At 26.7% G+C, this 23,806-nt stretch overlaps 2 protein-coding genes across 3 annotated transcripts; both read left to right on the top strand.

The window, feature by feature from the left end:
- The first annotated feature begins 449 nt into the window (after positions 1-449).
- Positions 450-9,824, top strand: DNApol-alpha50 (DNA primase small subunit). 2 transcript variants are annotated; one of them, XM_085488773.1, is made up of 7 exons: positions 450-794; positions 945-1,095; positions 1,450-1,625; positions 1,703-1,901; positions 1,985-2,195; positions 2,795-3,188; positions 9,553-9,824. In XM_085488773.1, exons 1-7 carry the CDS (start codon positions 698-700, stop codon positions 9,642-9,644), a joined length of 1,320 nt encoding a protein of 439 aa, XP_085344899.1. In that variant the 5' UTR covers positions 450-697; the 3' UTR covers positions 9,645-9,824. The 2 variants fall into 2 exon arrangements, with proteins under 2 accessions (XP_085344899.1, XP_029166693.1); XM_029310860.2 differs by lacking the exon at positions 9,553-9,824 and adding an exon at positions 3,278-3,420.
- A 166-nt stretch (positions 9,825-9,990) lies between these two features.
- LOC114937598 (uncharacterized) lies at positions 9,991-23,682 on the top strand. Its single transcript, XM_029311116.2, has 2 exons — positions 9,991-11,359; positions 22,539-23,682. Exon 2 carries the CDS (start codon positions 22,552-22,554, stop codon positions 23,497-23,499), a length of 948 nt encoding a protein of 315 aa, XP_029166949.1. The 5' UTR covers positions 9,991-11,359; positions 22,539-22,551; the 3' UTR covers positions 23,500-23,682.
- The last annotated feature ends 124 nt before the right edge of the window (positions 23,683-23,806 follow it).

Genomic DNA, 23,806 nt, shown 5'->3' with positions numbered 1-23,806 from the left:
CTAATTAATCAAGTCGTTAAGTTGGCCTTTTAATTTATAACTTATTTTAATTTTACACGAGCCGAATTTTATTTCTTATTATATACATTTAATATTAAATAGATTTTATATGATATATAAAATTAATTATTATTATAAAAGCTTAAATTTTCTTATTTTAGTTGGTTCTATATTTATGATACAATAATAAATAATTCAATAATAAATTACATATAAGAGAATCTCAAATACAAGTGTAAAATTTAAAAAATTAACAGAAATTTATTTAAAAAAAAATATATATATATATAACAAAAATCTGATTATTAAAAAAAAAATAATTATATAATTATTTTTAAAATAATTAAAAAAAAATGAAATATAGAAACGAAAAATGCAACAATCCTATAAACAAGTTATTTATTATAACCCAACCTAACTTAAATTAATCTAACTTGATCTCAGTGTATCAAGTGGTATAAATTTCGCGCCAATTTTCTGTCGTGTCTCTCCTTGATTAATCTCGATTTTTGTTGATTTTTCTAACTTGATGACAAGTATAGTTTACGTATCAACGTAAACACATAATATTATTTCAAATGATATTTAAAAGAGAACAAAAATTACAATAACAAGTGAGATATATTCGAAGTTGTATATGTATAACCTAATATAAGCACACCTATTCTCGTAAACAGTATCAATTAACAATATTAATATGGGTGATGTGTCGGATTTACTCGATTTATTGCCAGTTTATTATTCGAGATTGTTTCCATTTGCTGATTATTATAGGTGGTTAAGTTATGGAAATGGTGAGATTAAGATTTGTATTTATTATATTAATTTATTATATATATTATTATTATATTATATATTCTATTATATATTTCTTATATATTATTATATTGTATATATAATAAATAATAATGTTTGTCTTTAATTAATTAATTTCTTTCTTTCAGCGGGTACATTCAGCAAGAGAGAATTCTCCTTCACTCTTTCAGATGATATTTATATACGTTACCAATCATTCGCTGATCAGAAGGGACTGTCGGATGAAATTAAAAGATTGCTGCCACATAAAATTGATATAGGAGCGGTTTATAATGTCCAGTAAAGTATCGGAATAATATATAAAATATATTTTTTGTCACATTTTTCAATAAATTCTCTCTAATAGAGTTTATTTCTAACTTAAAACAGTTTATCATTATTTGTAATAATTCTCTAATTTTTTGACATCAAGCATTTTACTAATTAATTCATTAATTAAATTCTTTTAAAGTAACATACATAGTAATGATTGTTTTTCAAAATACTAGTTAAAAGTAGATAATAAAAAAAGAAGATACCATATAATTGTTTGTATTTGTATTTTATTGAATGTTCTTTCATTGACTCTTTCACTTTTATATATTTTAAATGTAATAGATAAGTATAAAAGATAACATTTTGTATTTATTCCAGGCCAAAAGATCAAAGAAGAGGTCCTAATTTTCAGCCAGTAGAGAGAGAATTAGTGTTCGACATAGATATGACTGATTATGATGAAGTGCGGACATGCTGTAAAGGAGCGGATATATGTGGGAAATGTTGGAAATTCATGTCGCTTGCTTGCAAGATATTGGACAATGCGTTGAGATGTAAGATATCTTACGATCACATTATATTGCCTTTGGTGTCAATAATTTTGAAGTAATTAAATATTCGATATTTACAGTGGATTTCGGCTACAAACATATTTTGTGGGTTTTTTCTGGCAGAAGAGGTATTCATTGTTGGGTATGTGACGCAGCAGCTCGCAGCTTGTCAGGACAAATACGTGCAGCAGTTGCTGAATATTTACAAGTCATAGGTGGAGGTGAATTTATGAAAAAGAAGGTACATCTCGCAGGCGATAAGATTCACCATTCCATTAAGTAGGTCTATAATATATTAATGCCCAGTATAATATCCTGAATCAGAAAAATCAGAGATAAAAGTGGGATTGTACATATTGCAGGCGCGCTCTCGATATAATTGATCCTGTCTTTGTCGAAATGTGCGTTAAAGAGCAGAATATGCTGGGTACAGAGGAAGGAATTGAGAAATTCCTTCCGATACTGCCTAATGAGGAAGACAGACAAGACGTAAAGGCATTGTTCAACAAAGAAAGTACCAGCGAAGCAAGATGGCACACATTCGTACAATATATCGAATCTAAACGAACGGAGGTACAATTATAAACAACTAATATAATACAGGGTGTCTCATTTTAATGTCCCACCCTAAATAAGTTTTTTATTTTTGATTGTAGAAAAAAATGTTTCAGACAAAAGTAGTATGGTTTTGAGGAGGACATAAGATGGTGCCATTAGTTTGACCTTGAATAGTTGCTTGAAGGTCACGTAAAGGTCACCTTGAGGTGAGATCTTGTCTTATAACTCAAAAAGTACTTGAGATAAAAATGTTTCATTATAGCATTTTGGAAAGCTCTCGATGCCAGCTACAAGAATATGTGGTTCCATTTAAGAAATTAAAGGTGACCTTTTTACATGACTCTCAAGCAACTATTCAAGGTCAAACTAATGGCACTACCTTATGTCCTCCTCGAAACCATACAACTTTTGTCTGAAACATTTTTTTCTACAATCAAAAATAAAAAACTTATTTAGGGTAGGACATTAAAATGGGACACCCTGTATAATACATGATATTCTTATCATTTTTTTTTTTTATTTTTTAAATTTTATTTCTTTAATTTTTTTATGATATTTCTTATTATATCTTAAATCGAAATAAATTGAAATAACTTAATTTATATATATTTCAGGGAGATCGAAAATGGTACTTGTACCGTCACTTGATAGAGGAGATAAAATTGCAGTACTCGTACCCCAGATTAGACATAAACGTGAGCAAGGGCTTAAATCACCTGCTGAAATCTCCCTTCTGCGTTCATCCGAAAACTGGCAAGATCTGCATACCGTTCAATGTGAATGTGGTGGACAAGTTTGACCTTGACAAGGTTCCCACGATAATGACCTTGATAGACGAGATCAACGCGTACGACATAAAGGACAAGGCCGAGGAGGAAACGTACGACTTGAATAAAAAGCGAATAAAGGATTACAAGAAAACAAGTCTGAACAAATCGCTGCACGTTTTTCAAGAATTCTTGCGACACTTGGAAGCCGAGCGCCGGGAGCAGAGATTAAAGGGAAAACGTGAGTATTAAATATTATTTCATTTTATTTTTATTTTAGTTCTTATTATTTCATTTTCTTTTCTACAATCGCAATATTTTGCTTTTTAGTGTCAACCGACAGTATGGAATTTTAAGAGATGATCTTGACAATATATTATTTCTTCGCTCCTGTGCACATGATATAATAATATTATTTATAAGATTAAAATGTAAAAACTTTTGTAAAATTAAAAGCAACGAGTATCTTACGATCTCCGAGTTTTGCTTTTACTTTTACGTATATAAAATCAATGCACGTAAGTAGGGCCACGCCGGCTTGGATCGAACAAAAATCGTGACTTTCGAATTTTTCCAGCGAAACCGAAACGGCTTAAAAATCGCCTATGTGAGGCGCGTTAACGAGAGATCTTTCTCTATCTTGGATCGCGAAACGAGTCTTTACTCCACTTTTTGGATCAACTAAAACTAGATGAAAGATTCCGGACAAAAGTTAATTCGCTCTTTCGCATATGAATTATCGTGTGAAATTTCTTTGCCGGCGGTGGTACATGTTCCCGTTAAATTAGATTGTACGAGTTTATATTAACAAGCAAATATACACAAGAGAGTTGAATTAATCGCCTCAACTTTTTCGGTTCTCATGAAAAGGTGTATTTAGCCGTGTCGTTTTTTTATTGATTTTTTTTATTGCATCGAGATTATGTGTTTCTGTCATTTTAATATCGTTAAGAAAGAACCGAGTAATGATAGAATCTCTCTTTTCTTTTTACTTTTTATCGCGAGAGGAAATATAATAATTAGAAGTAAAAAATTGTATTTTTTTATTAATAATTTATAGAATGTATATTTAAATAATGGTGTCACCTCATTATCGCCTTTATTATTAGTAAAATTTGATGCATTTTTACTATTTTTAAGTAATTTTATAATATATTTGTGCAATTATCTTGAACATATACATACGCAGGATGTCATTTTATATATTTTTCAGAAAATTAATTTGTTTTTCGAAAATAATAATAATTTTTTTTTTTCAAGAAATAATGTTTTAGACAAAAGTTTCTTGATTAAAAAAAATTATTAGGAACTAATTATTTATTTATTAAGAAATTATTATTATAACTAAAAATTCAATGCATTTTTTACTATTTTTATTAATAATAATTTTAATTATTAATTTTATCATATATTATCAAATTTAATATAAAAATTTATTAGGGAATAATTAATTTATTAAGGAATTATTATTATTAATGCAATGAAAATTTAATTTGACTTTGTAAATTGTGAATTTTCCAAGGTCATATCAGGTTACTTTGATTTTTATAAAAATTTTTATTTTTTATTTCATAATTTTATAAATGATATCAAGACGTATTTTCAAAACGTAATATATTTTTTTATTTAGTACTTTCCGAGTTATATGAAATTTGAAAGATACTTCTCTCTTTCTAATATTAGGAGATCGCGTGATTGGATTTAACAAAAAAATTTTTTTTTTATTTATAATATATAAGCGTGTAATAGCGTAGAAAGAAAAAAATTAAAATGTTGCTTGCCCTTTCTTCTACTTATGCTCTCTCGCATATAAAATGTACACAGCATTTCTTTCTCTCCTTCCATCTCTAAATTTCTAGTGTGTGTATATATGTGATATAGAATTAATACACATACAATATATATAGACACGTATTTTTTTATTGGCCTAATTAGAGAGATCTGTGCAAAACCATATAAACATTCTGCATATTCATATAGACTGTTTAGCCGTTTTTCATTCTGGTTACAAGACCTCGTTTCAATAAAAAGAAAATAAATATTCAAATATATATTACCTAAAATAGTAAATCATTATTAGAAGACAATGTATTTTACATATTTTAATATATTTATAATATACTTATAAAATATAATATTTTATAATATACTTATAACAATATATTTTATAAAATAAAATATATGATTATAAATATTAGTAGATTATCATATAAATATTATATAATTATACAAATAATATATATAATTATGTAATATTTATATAATATTATTATAATATTTACATAATATTATTAATATTAATTATATAAATAATAGTAGATTATTATTAGAAGCTAATATAAAATATATTATCTTCTATAATTAATTTACCTATATTTTATAAATTTATAAAATATAGGTAAATTAATTATAGAAGATAATATATTTTATATTGTCTTCTAATAATAATCTACTATTTTTGCGAAGGAATCTGGATAAAAATAAAATCACGAAACATATGATGCGGATCATAATATAAATGAATACATTTTTAAGGAACTGCATCTATGCATCACATTATGCATGTAAGATGCGTGTACACTATCTATTCGTAGATTGACATATTGCATATATATGCGCGTGTGGCCGTCTGCAAATAATTACATGCCCTCGTAACTCTTAGATCACATAATTACAGGCATCACGCAGCGATTATAATTTAAATGTAAGAGCACGCGTTGTTGCTCATATGTTTTTATCATAATAAATATAAACATAACTATTTTTTTTCCTCAGAAAGCGCGACTGCCCAGGTAGCCATTTTGACGTCATTAGACGTCAATTTGACGTTTAATGACGTCAGTTTGCTACTTGGATATTTGCTGTCACTTTTCGCCGATCATTCAAACATGATTGTCATATATGGATCATGTTAGAAGTCGTGAGAGAGATTTTTCTCTCACGAGATAAATCTGGGTATTTTAAAAATAATTATAAATTATTATAACAATAAGATTTTTTTTTCAAGAAATAATGTTTTAGATTTTAGACAAAAGTTTCATGATTTAAAAACAAATTATTAGGAAATAATTATTCATTTATTAAGGACTTATTATTATTATTACTAAAAATTTAATGCATTTTTTATTACTTTTATATTAATAATTTTAATTACTAATTTTATAATATGTTATAAAATTAATAATTATAATTATAATTAAATCTTTATAATTTTAAATTATTATTTTAGAGATTTATGTAATATTTATGTAATATTTGAAAAATAATTTATAAATTTTTTAATCATACACAAACATTAATTGTAACAATGATATACGGTTCATGCATCTACACCTCTCTTTTTGTGTGTTATTATAAAATTAATTATACACAAAAATCCATATTCCATTTTAGTTTGACAATGGATGCGGAACTTTTAATTCGGATAATTAATAATTAGCTGTCCAAAATGGAATAAAGCTACACCGACCGAAAATAATCTCTTTTCTAGATAAGAAATATGTTTTCTCTTACGCGCTTTCTCTCTTACCAATAATACCGGAACAAAATTGGAATTGTACGAATTTATAATAAAACTTTTTGCGTACATGATTTATTTCGTCTCACGCAGCAACTCTGAATTAATTTTGTTTTCTGATACGAGACAGTCATACATTTTTGACAAATTATCAAGCTCCATTATTTTTCACTAATGCGTGTGCAACAATTAATAATTCTTAATTATATACATTATTAATTATTTATTATAAATTATAAATTATAGAAATTATTTAATTATATAATAAAAATTAACAAATCCGGTTTTCTCTTTCTCTCTTGCACAGTAATTAGAATTTTTGTATAATTTATCAATATTTGATAAATTTATTTTTTAATATTTTAACAAATATTTTTGTTGATATATTCTAAATTTTAATTAATTTATTAATTTTATTAATACTTTTTATTATTTTTGATACCACATACTTATTAATATTTTTTTTTATAATTGATTGATGAAATACTATATATATATGTTCTATTTCTATTTTATAAAAACACCGCGTTCTTAATATCGTATTCTTCTCGTGCTAAATCCTTTTTACGTAGCGGAATGAGAGGAGCGGAAGTCGTTGTTAATAAAAAATGGCAAAAAAGAAGGAAAAGAAACATTGCAGACACAGAAAGCAAAATATCCAACTATCTTTGCGTTTCAATGTTTGAATAAGTTGATTGCGCTTGGTATTCGGAAAACGATGCTTCTTCTCGACGAACATCGTCATTTCGTGTCTCGTTTTCATGTTTGCCGTTAAATTATGCGGATCAGCGCAACGATAACACGTCGAACAAAATAATAAATAACGTCATGCCGGCGGAGTTTCACGCGAGAAACCGAGTCCGCTTTAGCAGCTTTTCCCGTAAATACAGCGGACTAGATTTTTCCAGATCAAGGATAGGTATGTTATCTCTGCTACCGGAGATTGCATTGTCGAAAGCTGTTACCGAGTAGCGTATCATCGTCATCGCGTGTGAAAAAAACGTGTAATATGAATAAACATCTGAATAAAATGACATTAGATCACGTATCATCTCGACAAATAACCGAATAGCAAGTTATTGCAAATATATGCATATGTATAATGTTAGTATTTTTTATTTTTTTCACTCTTTCTTAAGAATGCAGTCAGGATTGATTAATTCAAGTATCAGATTTTTTAAATAAATATAATTAATATTTATAAAATTATCATTTTTATTTATTGATTTCATTATTTATTTTATAATTTATTAATTTAATTTATTATTTATTATTTAGTAATTTATTAATGTTATTTTAAATCTTTACTATTTCTTAAGAATACGTCAGTCAGAACTAATATCAGATTTTTAATAAAATATTAATATATTAAAATTAATTAATTCTGATGTATATTTAATGTTAGCAATTTTATAATCTTGGTTTTTAAAAATCACGTCAGTCAAAATTAATTAATTCCAATATCAGAGTTTAATAAGGAACTTTACTATCTTAAAATTAATTTTAACTAACATATATTTATTGTTAATGACTTTACTATTTTTTAAAAATACGTCAGTCAAGATTATTTAATTCAAGATTTTTTAACAAGAAAACTTTAATATTTTATAATCCATTATAATATGTTAATTCAAGTATTAATATAATTATTAACATTTCATATTAATACTATAATTAAGAAAACTCTAATATTTTATAATCTTCACCATTTCTTAAGAATGTCAGCCAAAATTAATTAATTTAAATACCAGATTTAATATAAAGAACTATATAATATATTAATTTAAATATTAATATAATTATTAAAATTGTATATTAATATACTATAATTAATCTATAATTATTAATATTATATATTTATACTTTAATATTATTATAATTAAAGTTCTTTATTGAATGCTTTTTGAATTAATTAATCCTGATTGATTTCTAAAGAAGTAATAAAGATCATAAAATAGCTAATAATATATATATGTCTATAAACACAACTCAAAACACATACATATATATGTATCTATTGAATAAATTTTATGTCGCGGTGATATATTTTAAATTTTTTTCACGCTACTAGCATATTGCTTATTGGTGAATTATAATAAAACAAGATTGAAGGACAATGTATAAAACGAAGTTATAGGCTGTTTAAATATTCCAAAGCAAAATTGTCCTGTCTTCGCTGTCTTTGCAATGTGTTCGCGCTCTCGCTATAGGATTAGAAATTTACTGCGTAAGTGAAGAATGTAACAATAGTGTGCCAAGGAGTCAATAAAATTGAGAGCGCGATAATTTCTGACTGGAAACTCTATTTATAAATCTTAGTAAATTAGATTGTGCCTATGTGCGATAAATATAGCAATTTCTCTGCGCGAACGTTCGTCATTTTTGAGGAAATAAATTGCGGGCATAAATCTCGAAATACAATTTCGGTCATGTGAAAACGGATTTGTTACTAATCATCGTTCATCATCATCTTTCTCTCAATGATGATTCGAAATTTATATCATCTGCTCCGTCTTTTTGAAAGTTTAACTTTACGATGTATTTCTTATTTCGATATGAGAATCATAAATGTGTCCTTGACGGAAATCTGATTTAAATACATATATATTATATAAATAATATATTTATTAAAAATAATATATAATAAATATATAATATATTCCATATATATATTTTTTATTTAATGTATGTGTATATATATTTATAATATATAACATTATATATTAATATATATATATATATATATAATATATATATATATAAACATATATTATAGAATATATTAATATAATATATAATTATATTATAATATATGTATTATTATATACACAATATAATATTGTGAGAGCCGATCTGTGAAAACTTTATGTCTATATAATTTATATAATATAATTTAAGTACTTAATTTGATGTGAAAATATTTATTTGATATAAGAAAATTCTTTTTCAAAATAGATAAATATTTATTTGTGTCAAATACATGATTTATTAGGTAGTATTAAAATAAATATTAATTATTTAATAATTTTTTTTCAGTGTGTGTGATTTATTTATTTATTTATTTATGTAATTTATTTATTTATTACAGAGAGATACTGGCCAACTTTATTAAGTGTACAGCTTGTCAAATTATTTCATGCACGTGTTCGCAATAAAATAATTAGTTCTCTCTGCCGTTAGACTCGTTAAGTACTTTAAGTATCCAAATGTATAAAGTAACAATTCATTGATATAGTGAGAGTGCAGAGAAAGTTGATGATTTCTGGGATCAGCCTTAGTAAAGGTTCAATATAGAAGACTTGCGATGATCAATCACGAGAAGAAAATTAAGTTCTATTCCACTGAAAAAAAATTATTAAGTTCAAATAAATACTTATTTTAATACTGCCTTATAAATCATTTTTTGAAACTAATAATATTGATTTGATTGTGAAAAAATATTTATTTGATATAAGAAAATCCTTTTCAAAACATAAATATTTATTTGTTTTAAATAAATGGTTTATAAGGCAATATTGAAATAAATATTTATTAATTTAATAATTTTGTTTAGTGTAATTTTTATCAAATGACATAAAAATACTGAAGATGATCGAACACGTGATCAAATGTAATAATTATATAATAATTATAAATGTAATAATTATATTGCATAAATATAGCGTAAATAATCAAACATTAGTATTGTGATCAAATTCGGCTCTCGAAGAAAATGAAAAAAATGTGAAAAATTTGCAGAGAATCCTCTGCTGAAGAATAAATCACAGAAAATTCTGAATTATTTTACCAGCGAAGATGACTTCTTCATTTCTTTCATGGAAGTTTGGAAATTTCAAAAGCCCCTTTCAAAGCAAATATTATAAAACTAATTTAGGTACAAATGACAAATAAATAAATAAATTTCTTCACATTTAAAAAAAAAGCGAGCTGTCAAGAGAAGAAAAACGATTCGATACAGCAAATTATTTTACGAGCGAAGATGACTTCTTCATTTCTTTCCTGGAAGTTTGGAAATTTCAGGAACCCCTTTTGAAGCAAAAAATCTATAAAACTAATTTAGGTACAAATGACAAATAAGTAAATAAATTTCTTCACATTTAAAAAAAAAGAGCGAGCTGTCAAGAGAAGAAAAAAGATTCGATACAGCAAATTATTTTACGAGCGAAGATGACTTCTTCATTTCTTTCCTGGAAGTTTGGAAATTTCAGAAGCCCCTTTCGAGCAAAAAATCTATAAAACTAATTTAGGTACAAATGACAAATAAATAAATAAATTTCTTCACATTAAAAAAAAAGCGAGCTGTCAAGAGAAGAATAAAAGATTCGATACAGCGATTGAGTCATCGTTAAATTGCTTTGCTGATTGATTCATTGTTAAATTGCTTCACTGACAGATTGATGACAATCGAACTTCCTCTGCATGATTGATTTCGGTCCCGAGCAAAAGCAAAAGTGTCTCGTGAAGAGTGAAGCTGCATCGGGAAGAGTGAAGCGTCGCGTCGTCGGCCTGAAGAGGTGCAAAAACGAACGAAAGTGTGCCGAGGTGGTTCTGTATCGAACTTATTCTAGGGGGGAGGCTAGAATTCTTCGAAACATCACACACCAAGTGCGTTTCGTCGCCACTCATAGTGGGGGCAGCAACATAAGTACAAGACGGCCTTAAGAAAAGCTTTCATTCTGATAGCGGAAGATCGCGCAAGAATCCGCGGAACCAGGTGAATTTGTGCGCTCGAGCGTCGTCAGCTGTTCGGGAAGAAAAAAGTGCACAAGACTGAAAAATATCTTCCTGCTCTGGGGAAAATCTCGGACGTTCTCGGATGCATTTTGGAAGAAGAGATACGCTCACGAGGGAAAAGAAGAGACATCTCCACTTGTCTGCGAGATTCGGATAACGCGGTAAGTAATTAAGTAAGTTTCTTTCGTAATCTTCCTTTTTTCGCACGAATCGAGTAATTGCTCTGAAATTGCGCGTTTTATATAATTACGAGTAATTGCGAATAATTGTATAGAAATTCTACGAAATTATATGATTTTGTAGACCTCGATCAAAAAAATGCAATGTGGATATATACACTGAAAAAAATACATATTTAGTTCAATACTGTCAAATTAATCATTTATTTGAAACAAATAAATATTAGTAGTTTCAAATAAATGATTTATTTGACAGTATTGAAATAAATACTTATAAGAATTAACTAAATTTATATATATATATATATATATATATATATATATATACTGAGGAAAAAATTTATTAACTAAATTTTTCAACTATAAATATTATTTTGTTAATTAAGCATATAAATTATTTAAATTAAATCTAACAAAATGTATATTTGACTTAAATTCTAGTATATGTTCAATTAACAAAATAGTAATTTAGTTGAAAGATTTGGTCAAGTTAACGCATTTTTTTAGTGTGCATGACATAAAAAAGTACAATTTATACACTGAAAAAAATAACTAAATTAATACATATTTAGTTCAATACTGTCAAATAAATCGTTTATTTGAAACAAATAAATATTGATTTGTTTTGTGAAAAGGATTTTCTTATATCAAATAAATATTTTTCATATCAAATAAATTTTATTAGTTTCAAATAAATGATTTATTTGACATTATTAAAATAAATACTTATAAGAATTAACTAAATTTTTTTAAGTGTATTAATATAGGATTTATTAATACAATCACGTGCGACCTTCCGCAAGTGATCGAAATGATAGCGACATGTCGTCACGATCTCTATCACCGTTCTATCAATTGAAATTCCAATAATGTCCAACAAAAGATCCAAAGACAGCTAGTTGAGCATGGGAAAATCGTGAAGAATTCTTTTTTTTTACGTTAGCTACGTGATCGATATCTTTATCATGCGTCGCTTGTGAATGATAAAATACATTTTGTCTTCTTCTGCCCATTTTCTCGCCATTCCGTCATTTAACTCACGATTTATTATTATACGATTATAAAAAATGGTGTATCCTAGAGTGCGCTGCTTCTGCATATTTTTTCAACTTAAAAATTTTGAAATTATAGTGGGACAATATTTTAAAGTATCTTATATATTTTAATTATTTTTTTTTAATCTATTGATATGTATTATAAAATATTAGGTGCACTCGGTTAAAGTATATTCGTAAAATTTTAATAACTAAAAAATATTAAATAATCCATAAAATTTTATTTTTTAAATAAAAAGCATGAAGTGATAATAGAAATATAAAATGCATAAATTTTATAAAAACAATACGACATATTTTTGGTTCGCCATTGATAATATTAATAAAAGTACAATCTATTTATAAAAAATTCTTAAATTATTTTAGCTTAATTTATAAATTTATAAAGAAATTTATCAATTTTAGATTTTAGCTACCTATATCTATTTATTCGTAACTTTCTGTAATATTTGCGTAGATGTCAAAACGTCCTAAAGTTCCTCTGCATGAAAAAATGTATAATGAAAACTTATGTTAAAATTCAAATTAATGAAAAATGACTTATGCCTGTTAATCGATGTATCGATCGATTATTTGTCGATTGACGAAATTGTTCCAAATTATTTTCCAGTCTTGGTATATTTTTTCAAATTATTGGTAAATTAATTTTCTACGTGAACCATATCATTCCTCACTTTTATAATCGTGAATGCGACGTAAAAGTTCGTTTTCTATTTGCGGATTCGTTCGTGAGGTGGATCATAAAGTTGATCGCTCGTTTACCAGACGAATTAAATTTTGTATTCGCTGGTAGTAGAACCGGTTTGAGATTCGGACATGAGAATTTCACTTCCTAACGATTCCAAGTATAAACAAAAAAACAAATCTAGTAGCGTCCATAATAAATAAGCATTTTTTCACGAGATAAATGGTCAATGTCCAACTGGCCACGGTGTAGTAAATCGAAAGGAAACATTTCACGCTTCGGAAATTATATATGTGTATATATAATATTTGGAAAACGAGGTGTGCAGGTTATATTTTATTATATAATATATATATTTTATATATATTTCATTATTTATGCCTTTCATGCCGGATTTAATTAATTGGATAATTTATGCAAGAGAGTAAAACACTATTTATTTATTACAAAATAGTATTGATTGAGAATTATATACACATTTTAAACAATTCATAATTTAATTTATTAATTTAAATTATTAATTTAGCAATTTCCTATATCTATTAAAAGGAATCAAATGAAAGTTTGTAGATGGCACAGAAAAAATATTTAGATATAGTATTATATATATTTTTTTTAAGTAATATACATATTTCAGTTTGAAAAAATCGACGTTTACATCAATTTTATTATGTGGAGAAAAAAATCAGTCACAATATAGCGAAATATATTGGATTTAAAAAAAAGCATCTTATTTGATGAAACAGACGTTTAATCGCATAACGGATCCCGAAGTTATGTAATGGAATCAAATGGATCAAATTAATTTTATTTGCAAATAGGTAATTATATAGGGACATAATAATGTAGAAATTATTGAAATTGTATAGTCTCACAATATAAAGAAGTGAAATATGCGATAATAATATAGGAAATGATTATCGTATTTATTTAAAATACAATCTATTTTTTATATTAATATATTTTTATATTATTATATTTTTATATTAAATATTATTATATTATTATATTAATTATAAGATGGAGTCACAAAAAAATTAGGCATTCCTGGACTCATCAGAATCCGTAGATCAGTAATTTCTAATGATCTTAATCAACCAAGAATTTTTACAAGCAAAATATCTCGAAATAATTTATGGGAAATTATTCCAAAATTAGAAAATAATGCATTTGTCTTATTAAAACATAAAATTAAATTCTTGCAAATCAAACTGCTGAATTTCGAAATTAACATTTGTTTACATTGTTTACATTGTTAGCCTCGGTGAACAATCGACATTTCTCAAATCGAGATTCCTATAATTCGCGGTAATAATGAGAATGACGAATGATAAACGGCAAATAGACTCGCTTGCACGATTGTGATCTACAGAGGAAGCACCTGCAGTTTTAAAAAGACCTTCGTTGTTGTATGTCGCAATTATGTGAAAGAACCTTGTCGCTCATTAGGAAAGCCACGTGCTATTCAATCCTAATTAGGCGATATCCTTCACCATTCTTTAATACGTACATACATGTGAAAATCATCGTGCATGTTGAATTGATTTTATTTAATTTAGTTTTCAATTAATTAATATATTTTTTTATTATTTGTTATTCAATTATTTATTATAATTTTGTTATTAATTAATTATTATTAATTAATTTATTTTTTTTTATTAATTTACCAATGATTATATGCGCAAGAAATAATAAATGAAGGAACGCAGTAGATAACAAATAATATAGAAATTTGTTTATTTTTCAATTAATTAATTTTTTTCATTAATTTATTGTTTTACTAATTAATTTATTATTCTTATTATTAATACTAAATTATTTATTATATTTATTATAATTTTTTATTATCTATTATTAATTAATTATTATTAATTAATTTTTTTAAATTAATTTACCAATGATTATATGTGCAAGAAATAATAATTGAAGGAACACAGTAGATAACAAATAATATTTTAAATTGGGAAAGAAGCCTCGTAATTCTGATGACGATCATTGAAAATTATGTTCTGTAAAACTGCATAAATATTGGAGATGACATATTATATACTTGGATCCAGATTAAGGAATCTTATAAGATAGAAAATTCTTTCTTCTCAATGACCGATGAATCACCGCCATGAACTTCTGCTCTACATCCTGCAAGGATTCCATGTATGCCTACATCATATCGTGCTGAAATCAGTAGCGTAAAATTGGATGATTAGAGAAACAGCGAATATAAGAACGAGTATCTCTATGAATATCTCCGCGCTAAAATTGTGATCGCAATCTTTACTTCCTATATCCTATGTTTTATGCCGAAGAACGACACTAATGATTTATTCGAATGTCAGATTAATCATTTCCAGGGTTGGGTAAGTTGAGGATTTTTTTAAAATCAAGTTAAGTTAGAGTTCATTGCTTGGAAAATTAATTTAGTTAAGTTAAAAGTTGCATGAATAAAAAATTCACTCAGTTAAAGTTAAGTTGAGATTAAATCAACTGAATAAGTTAATTTAAAAGTTAATTTTTAAAAACATATATTAAATTAGAATTTATTTTTATATAGAATAATTTTTTTGGGTAATTACAATTGTAACTTATAAAAAAAACAATATGGTATTCAGAGATAAAAAAAATGAACTTAGGAAAAAAGTCGAAGGTGAAAAATAACTAGTTAAAATTAAAAATAATTACATTTTAAATTATAACTGAGCTAAGTTAAAAATTATTAACTTTTAACTAATTAATTAAAGTTAATTACCCAACCCTGTCATCCTTAACTGTATAATTAAAACAATAGCGAGAGAACTTTTTTTGACAGCATAATATATCTATTTTATTTATTATGCACCGCAGAAATTAAGAAGTTCTCAGTTATTCACAGGTCGAAAATAAGTTTCCCAAAAACCTCCCGGTGGCTATTTAGTGTTTCTCCGGCAAAAAAAAAAGAAAAGAAAGACTTCTGTGTGTGATTTTCACCAAACATATGTACCATCCTTCTTTGCTCAGAGACGGTGAAAAAATGGCCCCGTTTCCGCTTGACGGAATATAAGTGCGATTAACATGCAATTATTCGGGTCAACAATGGGATCCCGGGGCTATGTGTTTATTACCCGATAGCCAACTCTCTCCCATCTCGGCTTCCGTCGAAATTGAAGGTTGACCGTACATATATATGTGAAAAGGGGAATCTATTCCGAGTATGGAACATGTGTAATGATACAACTTCTCGTAGAAAGTATGGCTGTCTAAGGTGACGTTTAGTGGCTATTGTCACTGATGCATCGGCGAACAGGGGTAATTTCGGACTAATTTCGCATTTGGTTCCTTGAAGAAGCCACGTGGCACGCTTCGATAATCAGTGGAAATGTCGAGGAAAAAAATACCTCGGATTGTTTTCCTATTTTTAGGTAGACGCACACTGAAGAGAAACATTCATCGAATTCGAATAAATATTTATTTAATAATATTGATTTGATGTGAAAAATATTTATTTTAAATTTAAAAAAATTAATTAATATAAATATTTATGTTTATTTTTTTATTTATTTGATATATAAGAAAATTCTTTTATATATATTTATTTGTTTCAAATAAATGATTTATAAGGCAATATTAAAATAAATATTTATTAATTTAATAATTTCTTTTTTAGTGTACGAATACATATATTTTTTTTCATTGTCAACAAAAGATAATTAACGACCGATAATCGCTCGATAAAATGAAACATGTGATGAACGAAGATTGTGATTTAGGTAGACGCACACTAAAGAGAAACATTCATCGAATTCGAATAAATATTTATTTATAAATCATTTATTCGAAGCTAATAATATTGATTTGATGTAAAAAATATTTATTTTAAATTAAAAAAATTAATTAATATAAAAATTTATGTTTATTTTTTTATTTATTTGATATATAAGAAAATTCTTTTATATATATTTATTTGTTTCAAATAAATGATTTATAAGGCAATATTAAAATAAATATTTATTAATTTAATAATTTCTTTTTTAGTGTACGAATACATATATTTTTTTTCATTGTCAACAAAAGATAATTAACGACCGATAATCGCTCGATAAAATAAAACATGTGGTGAACGAAGATTGTGATCTAGGATAAAAGACTTAATTCAATGTTTTGTTATTATTATTGGATTTTTCAATGAAAACACATTATTAGACGTAAAATAGGTCAGTGTGGAGAAAATAGCGATAGAAAAATAATTAAATGCAGTCTATGACGACAGAAAATGATATCTGCTTTCCTGTTTTCCTCTCTTCAACGCTTAGTTAAATGCAAACTAAATATCTATCCCCAGCTGTTATTGATGAGAAATACGAGATTCCATTTGCCGCGACTTTCTAATCGATATCTGCCTTTTCTTCAGAAAGGTGATACAGAAATATTATGCTAATTATTGCGGCACTTAATCTTTATGTGATATCTTTATAAGATTCTTACATATATGCTCCATATATGAATATCTTTGTGTAGAAATAAGGATGTTAAAGTCAAATAAGGGAGAGAGAGAGAATAAATAGATAATTCGAATATATTCGAAAATTCCTTTCTCCTTTTTATGAATATTTTTATGATAATGTCCTCTATATAAATACGCGCTTTCACAAACCATTGTACTTAAAAGAATTAATGGCATCAATAAAATTTAATACAGACAATGTTTTTTAATGTAATTTTCGATTTTATGTCAAATCAAATATACTCATTTTGGACATGCAATTTTTATTCAATTTTCTTTAATTGTTTATTATAAATACTTCTGTAAAAATGAGAGAAAACAAAGAGATTTGAATTTAAACAATTTTATACTTTTATTTTATGTATATATTATAATTTTTTCATTAATATCTAAAATATCAGAACCTTTACCAGAATCAGTTTCAATTTCAAGAATTTTCAGTATATCTATTCATATGCAAATGCATTACATATTTATGATTGCAGACTTTCTATTAATATATCTAATCGAGGAAATTAAGATTAATCGTTCGTCCAGTTTCAATATATGATTTTGTACAAAAATTCCTTTATATTATTTTTATCACATACGTTCAATATACATATTTCATAGATTATTAAAAAATTATATTCTTTATTAAATTTGATTGGAAAAATATATTTTGCAAAAATTAAATAATGCATTAGTAACACGTATCCTTAAATATTATTAGATTATTTACTTCGCAAAAATTCCTTAATGAATTAATTATATTCTTCAATTAACACAGTTTGGAGTCATTTTATTCTTTATGAAAAGTATCTAAGAAGATCATTTTCAGCCATGTATTTCTATATATTTTATTTTGATTATATTTTTGCATTAAAAATTTTTTCCTATAGATGTATTAATTTCAAATTACTTAAAATATTTTTATTAAATTTTATAGAATACTATTTATTAATATAATTAATTTTGCAGAATAATTTTCGAAATTACATTTAATTAATTCAATTATAATTTAATAAATAAAACTTTTATATTATTTTATTTCACAAATATAATTTCATTATAATATTTATATTAATATTTATTAAAATATTTATATTAATTAATTAATTAATTATTTTTTTATTTAAAATAAAAATTTTTTTACATCAAATCAATATTATTAGCTTCAAATAAATGATTAATAAATATTTATTTTCATACTACCTTATAAATCATTTATTTGAAACAAATAAATATATATAAAAGAATTTTCTTATCAACTAAATACAAAAATAAACATAAACAGGTATTTATATTAATTAATTAATTTTTTTTATTTAAAATAAATATTTTTTCATTCTTCCTCTCGCTCGCGAAATTGATTGTGAATATTTATGATGCTCGCCTCGCCTTTTGCGATACGAAATACCACATTATTATGTAGTACTCATAGTGATACATGTATGTACGTACATATATCTATGTACCGGTGCTTTGTTTCAGAGAAATAACGGTTCGTATACGCGCAATGCGTACGATACGTAACGCGATAAGATAGCAGCTAAGTAAAGCGACGAAAAATTAAAGTAAAAGTGTGTCATATATGTTGCATATCGAATTTAATTAAACATTTCAATATACGTGTATTATTTTTCTATACACAAAAATGAAATGTCTACATATATTATGTAAACTAAAATCAGAAGTGTCATTTGTGTACAACATTAAATAAAATTAATTTTGGGTATATATATATATATATATATATATATGCAGCGAAGAAACAATAGTTAAAAATATAAAATATATAGAAAATCCGGATGTGTATAATCGTATTTTATTTTTATATAGATGTTATAGGTATCGCAATAACTTAAGAATCGATAAAATTTCTTCGATGACAGTTTTACTGGGATTATTAATTAACATATAATCTGATACATATTAATTAATAAATACGAAATTAACAGTTATAAAATAAATAGAGACTATTAGAGATAAATGGATATCACATTTAATATGTCGTATATAGTTTTATAAATATATAATTATATATACATGTATGTAGAGTTTCTTCCCAGAAATATCGTATTATTTCTTTTCACTCATTTATGAAGTTGCTTGAAAAACTTTTCTAATTGTTTAATTATATTTATTTATTTGTTTAATTTATATTTTAGAAGAAAAAAATAAAATTTCTAAACTTATTCAAAAAAAGTTGATGGCTTTTGTATGTGTATTAAAACGTATATTATATGTAATTTATTAATATTATTATTTTTTACATTTTTTACATGGAATCAGTTAAATATCGACTGATGATAAAATATTTACAATATATAATTCTCATTTGTCGATAATATTGATAATTATATAAAAAATTAATATTATCTAGATTCGAAAAATGGTCAGCATTTAAATAATGTAATACAAACTACGTTTAACGTTGTATGTATCAATAATAAGTAATCAATGGAATATGAATTTTTCAAAGTTTTTTACATATTTTATTTTTTGTTCACATATATGTTACAATTATTTAATTTAAATATAACTGTACGATTTTTTTACGAAAAGTCAATAAATATATACATATATATTACATATTATGCTTATATGCATATATTATACATTATTTAAAACAATATTACCTTTTTTCATTTAAAAATTTTTAAAAGTGAATCTAAATAATAATTTCTCTACTAAAATTATTTATATCTTTTGTGTCAATAAAATTTAAATCGTTTATACATAAAAAATACATCACAATTGAAATATAATATACACATATATACAAATATAAGTCTAATTTTAAAAGCCTTTATTTTTATTATTCTGAGAAAATATATATAATTATATAAAAAGAAAAAGCTGTATAATTTTACAAGCTGTACAATTTTTTTCAAATTTAGTCAATAATTTCATATTATTTATTTTCATCTATAGTAAACTGATAATATGATATATATATATATGAAACAGTATTTAAGTATGATATAATTGGAAAGTTATATAGTTTTAAATGCGGAGCAAAATCACAGTCTTAAAATTTATAAATATATGGAAATGATATTTTAATAATATATAACAAGTCTAAAAGGTTGACTGTACGAGTCATTGAACGATTAATGAAGTTAGACGAACTTGCTGGAGCAAATTAGATTAGCGAATAACGACATATAACGCCGCGGCTGTTAATAGTTAATGTACATATAATGACGAAGCTACTAATCTATACAATGAACATCTGTCGAGGGATTCCTCCATCGAGCGATCATTGAGTGATGAAAAACTAATAACCGATGAAAAAGCTACCATTTTCCAGATCGCAAAAAGCGATAAGTATAGATAAGCCTAAGCATAGAGTAGAAATATAAATATCGCAAATGTGTATGTACTCGGCAAAAGAACAAAAATGCTAAATGGGACGTTGAAGGAAGAAAGAGAACAGCTGAGATAATCTGGTTAAATCTAATTAGTATTTTACTTCTAGAAAATTATTAGTATAATATACATATAATATAGTAATAAAATATATGTAATACAATATAATATATGTATATAATTAATATAATACAATTATAATATAAATATATAATATATACATATATATTATATGTATATAATATATTAATATAATATATACAATATAATATATGTATAATTAATATAATGCAATTATAATATAAATATATAACATATACATATATTATATATAATAATATATTATAATATAATAATATAATATAATGATATATAATATAAAAAAATAAATATATTAAAAAAAATATATATATAATATATATAATAAAAGCATATACAATGTAGACAAAAATATATAAACTATAATTATTCTTGCGAAAGTACGAAGAGCAGAATAGAAAAAAATATATCTATATACAGCATTGTCTCCTGATTAATTAAAAATAATATCTACGAAAGGGTGAATGCGAGAGGGTCAATTCCTATGCGCTCTGTTACCCGACCTTCTACAAGGTCCTCCAGCGAGCACGGAAAGACTTCGCGAGCGGAATGCGTGACTCGACGATTTTATAACTCGCTTTCAATTACTATTCTTGGTGCTCTTGTTTCATTCGCTTCGCACCACCACCGGAGGAAAAAGAAGAGGAAGAACAAGAAGAAGAAGAAGAAGAAGAAGAAGAAGAAGAAGAAGATAAGGAAGAAGAAACCTCCGTGGAGCGCGAAGCGTCCAAATGCCGTCGCATCACGTTTGTCTCCCTTTCTTGTCTGCCTTTTTCTTGTTCGTACTCTACATAGGGACGTGATTTATTCGACGTCAAACGTACAATTGCGAGTGAGAATAAGGAGAGCCCTGATAATAGTGCGGCTAGACAGGAAACGCGTATTTCTCTCTCTCTCCTCCAAGAAAATCATCCACCCCGACGAGCGAACAATTTGTTTTGGCTCGTTTGCTGCCTCAGCTGATCTAGAATGACATTTGCGCGATATTTAATTGGACACGCGAATATAGATTTCTTCTGCGTTCTTCGCGAAAATAAAATCATTTCCAGGTTTAATTAAAAAGAGGAAAAACACCGCGATGCTGATATCTTGGACATGTCCCAGGTAGCTAATGTCATTAAACTTCAAAATGACGTCATTATGTGTCAATAACGTCATTAGATGTCAAAAGAAGTTTGCTACCTGGGATCTTACTTAGAAATTGCTTTATGTAGGAGATAAAATATATCTGTATAATTGCCAATTATTTATATAATATACAGAAAATAGTTTTTGTGACGTCAATGGCGTCAAAATAACGTGTCAATTTGCTACCTGGGATCTTACTTAAAAATTGCTCTCTATAAAATATATCTAAATTTTAGATCAAATATATCTAAAATTGCCAATTATTGATATAAAATACAGAAAATAGTGTTTTTTAGATAAAAAAAATAACAATTCGCGACTGATACTTAAAGGATTTTACAAAAATAATTCGTTCCTTTTCAGATACTATACGACGATGGTACTGGTCTTGTTGATACCTATAATCGGATTTGCAACGGCGAATCCTTTTCAAGATACCTTGGACGATCGATTGGCCCTTCAGGTCCAAAAAATGCTGTTGCAGCCTCCTACGGAGAGTCCGGGTAAAGCGGATAAAATGGTGGAGAATCTAAATAAAACGCTGTCGAGCCTGAAGCGTGCGACGAGTCGTCTCAAAGATTCCGAGACACGCGACAACGAGGCCAATGAAAAGTTAGTGACGCAAGGAGGCACGAGGAAGCACAAGGCTCTACTTTTGGACTATCCTTTAGTGTCGCGGGTCTCATCCCACTATCCGAGAATACCATCCCCGTTCGAAGTGGACTATAACGACGATTCAGAGGTCGCGAGGCAGGACCGACTGTCGAAGGAGTTTCAGAAGAGGTACCAGGAGAGCAACATCTTCTACATCCGACTCCCACCCACTCCGTACACGTTTGTGCCCGGTTTTGGCTACATCTCGCAACCACCCACGTATTCCACCGCGGCCTTAAAGCCCCAATTACCTCTCGTAACCCAATTGCTTCAGCTACCCTACGTAAGACCCGCAACTCGGCCTCAACCGACCTCTCAGCAGACCCTCAATCCCTTCATCAAGGTGCCCGTGGACTTCGTGAGCAACGGCAAGCCTACTTCGGTCTACCAGTGGCAGAAGAAGCCTAACCAGAGACCAGCTGACAGCCCCATTACGAACTTGGACACTCTGTCAGCTGATTTTGTGACTAACGGCAAACCCACGTCGATTTATCGGTGGCCGGCGAATCACAAATTGCCCAAGAGGCCGGATGATGCGCTTAACAGCCTCGATATGGATCCTTATACCTTCAATGGCAAATTGACGAGTTTGTACCTACTTGGGCCGGACGGATCCACCTCGATGCACCAGTCAATCCGATATCCCGATTATCAGGACGGGTATTATTGAATTCGTATATCTGGTCACGTCTAATGATATATTTAATTTAAACACACGCGTGATAAATAATTGGACTATGAATTTGAGTGAATTTTTATATAGTTATTTGTCAAGCTTGAATCGATCTGATGAAACCAATTTTATCTATGATAAAATTATGCTGAATGAAGTTCTGTGTTGCCTATAATTAACGCAATAATATTTGTAATTTACATATTATTGTTATATTTATTATTATTATTATGTTATATTAATAAAATCATAATTATTGAAATTTAATTAATCGTATATAGAAACAAGTTAAAAAATATGACAT

This window comes from Nylanderia fulva, unplaced genomic scaffold (genome assembly GCF_048542155.1).
Source record: "Nylanderia fulva isolate GAGA-0341 unplaced genomic scaffold, ASM4854215v1 Scaffold71, whole genome shotgun sequence".
Classification (NCBI taxonomy): domain Eukaryota; kingdom Metazoa; phylum Arthropoda; class Insecta; order Hymenoptera; family Formicidae; genus Nylanderia; species Nylanderia fulva.
Note: the sequence above shows the minus strand (reverse complement) of the source record. Positions and strands in the feature narration are given on the sequence as shown.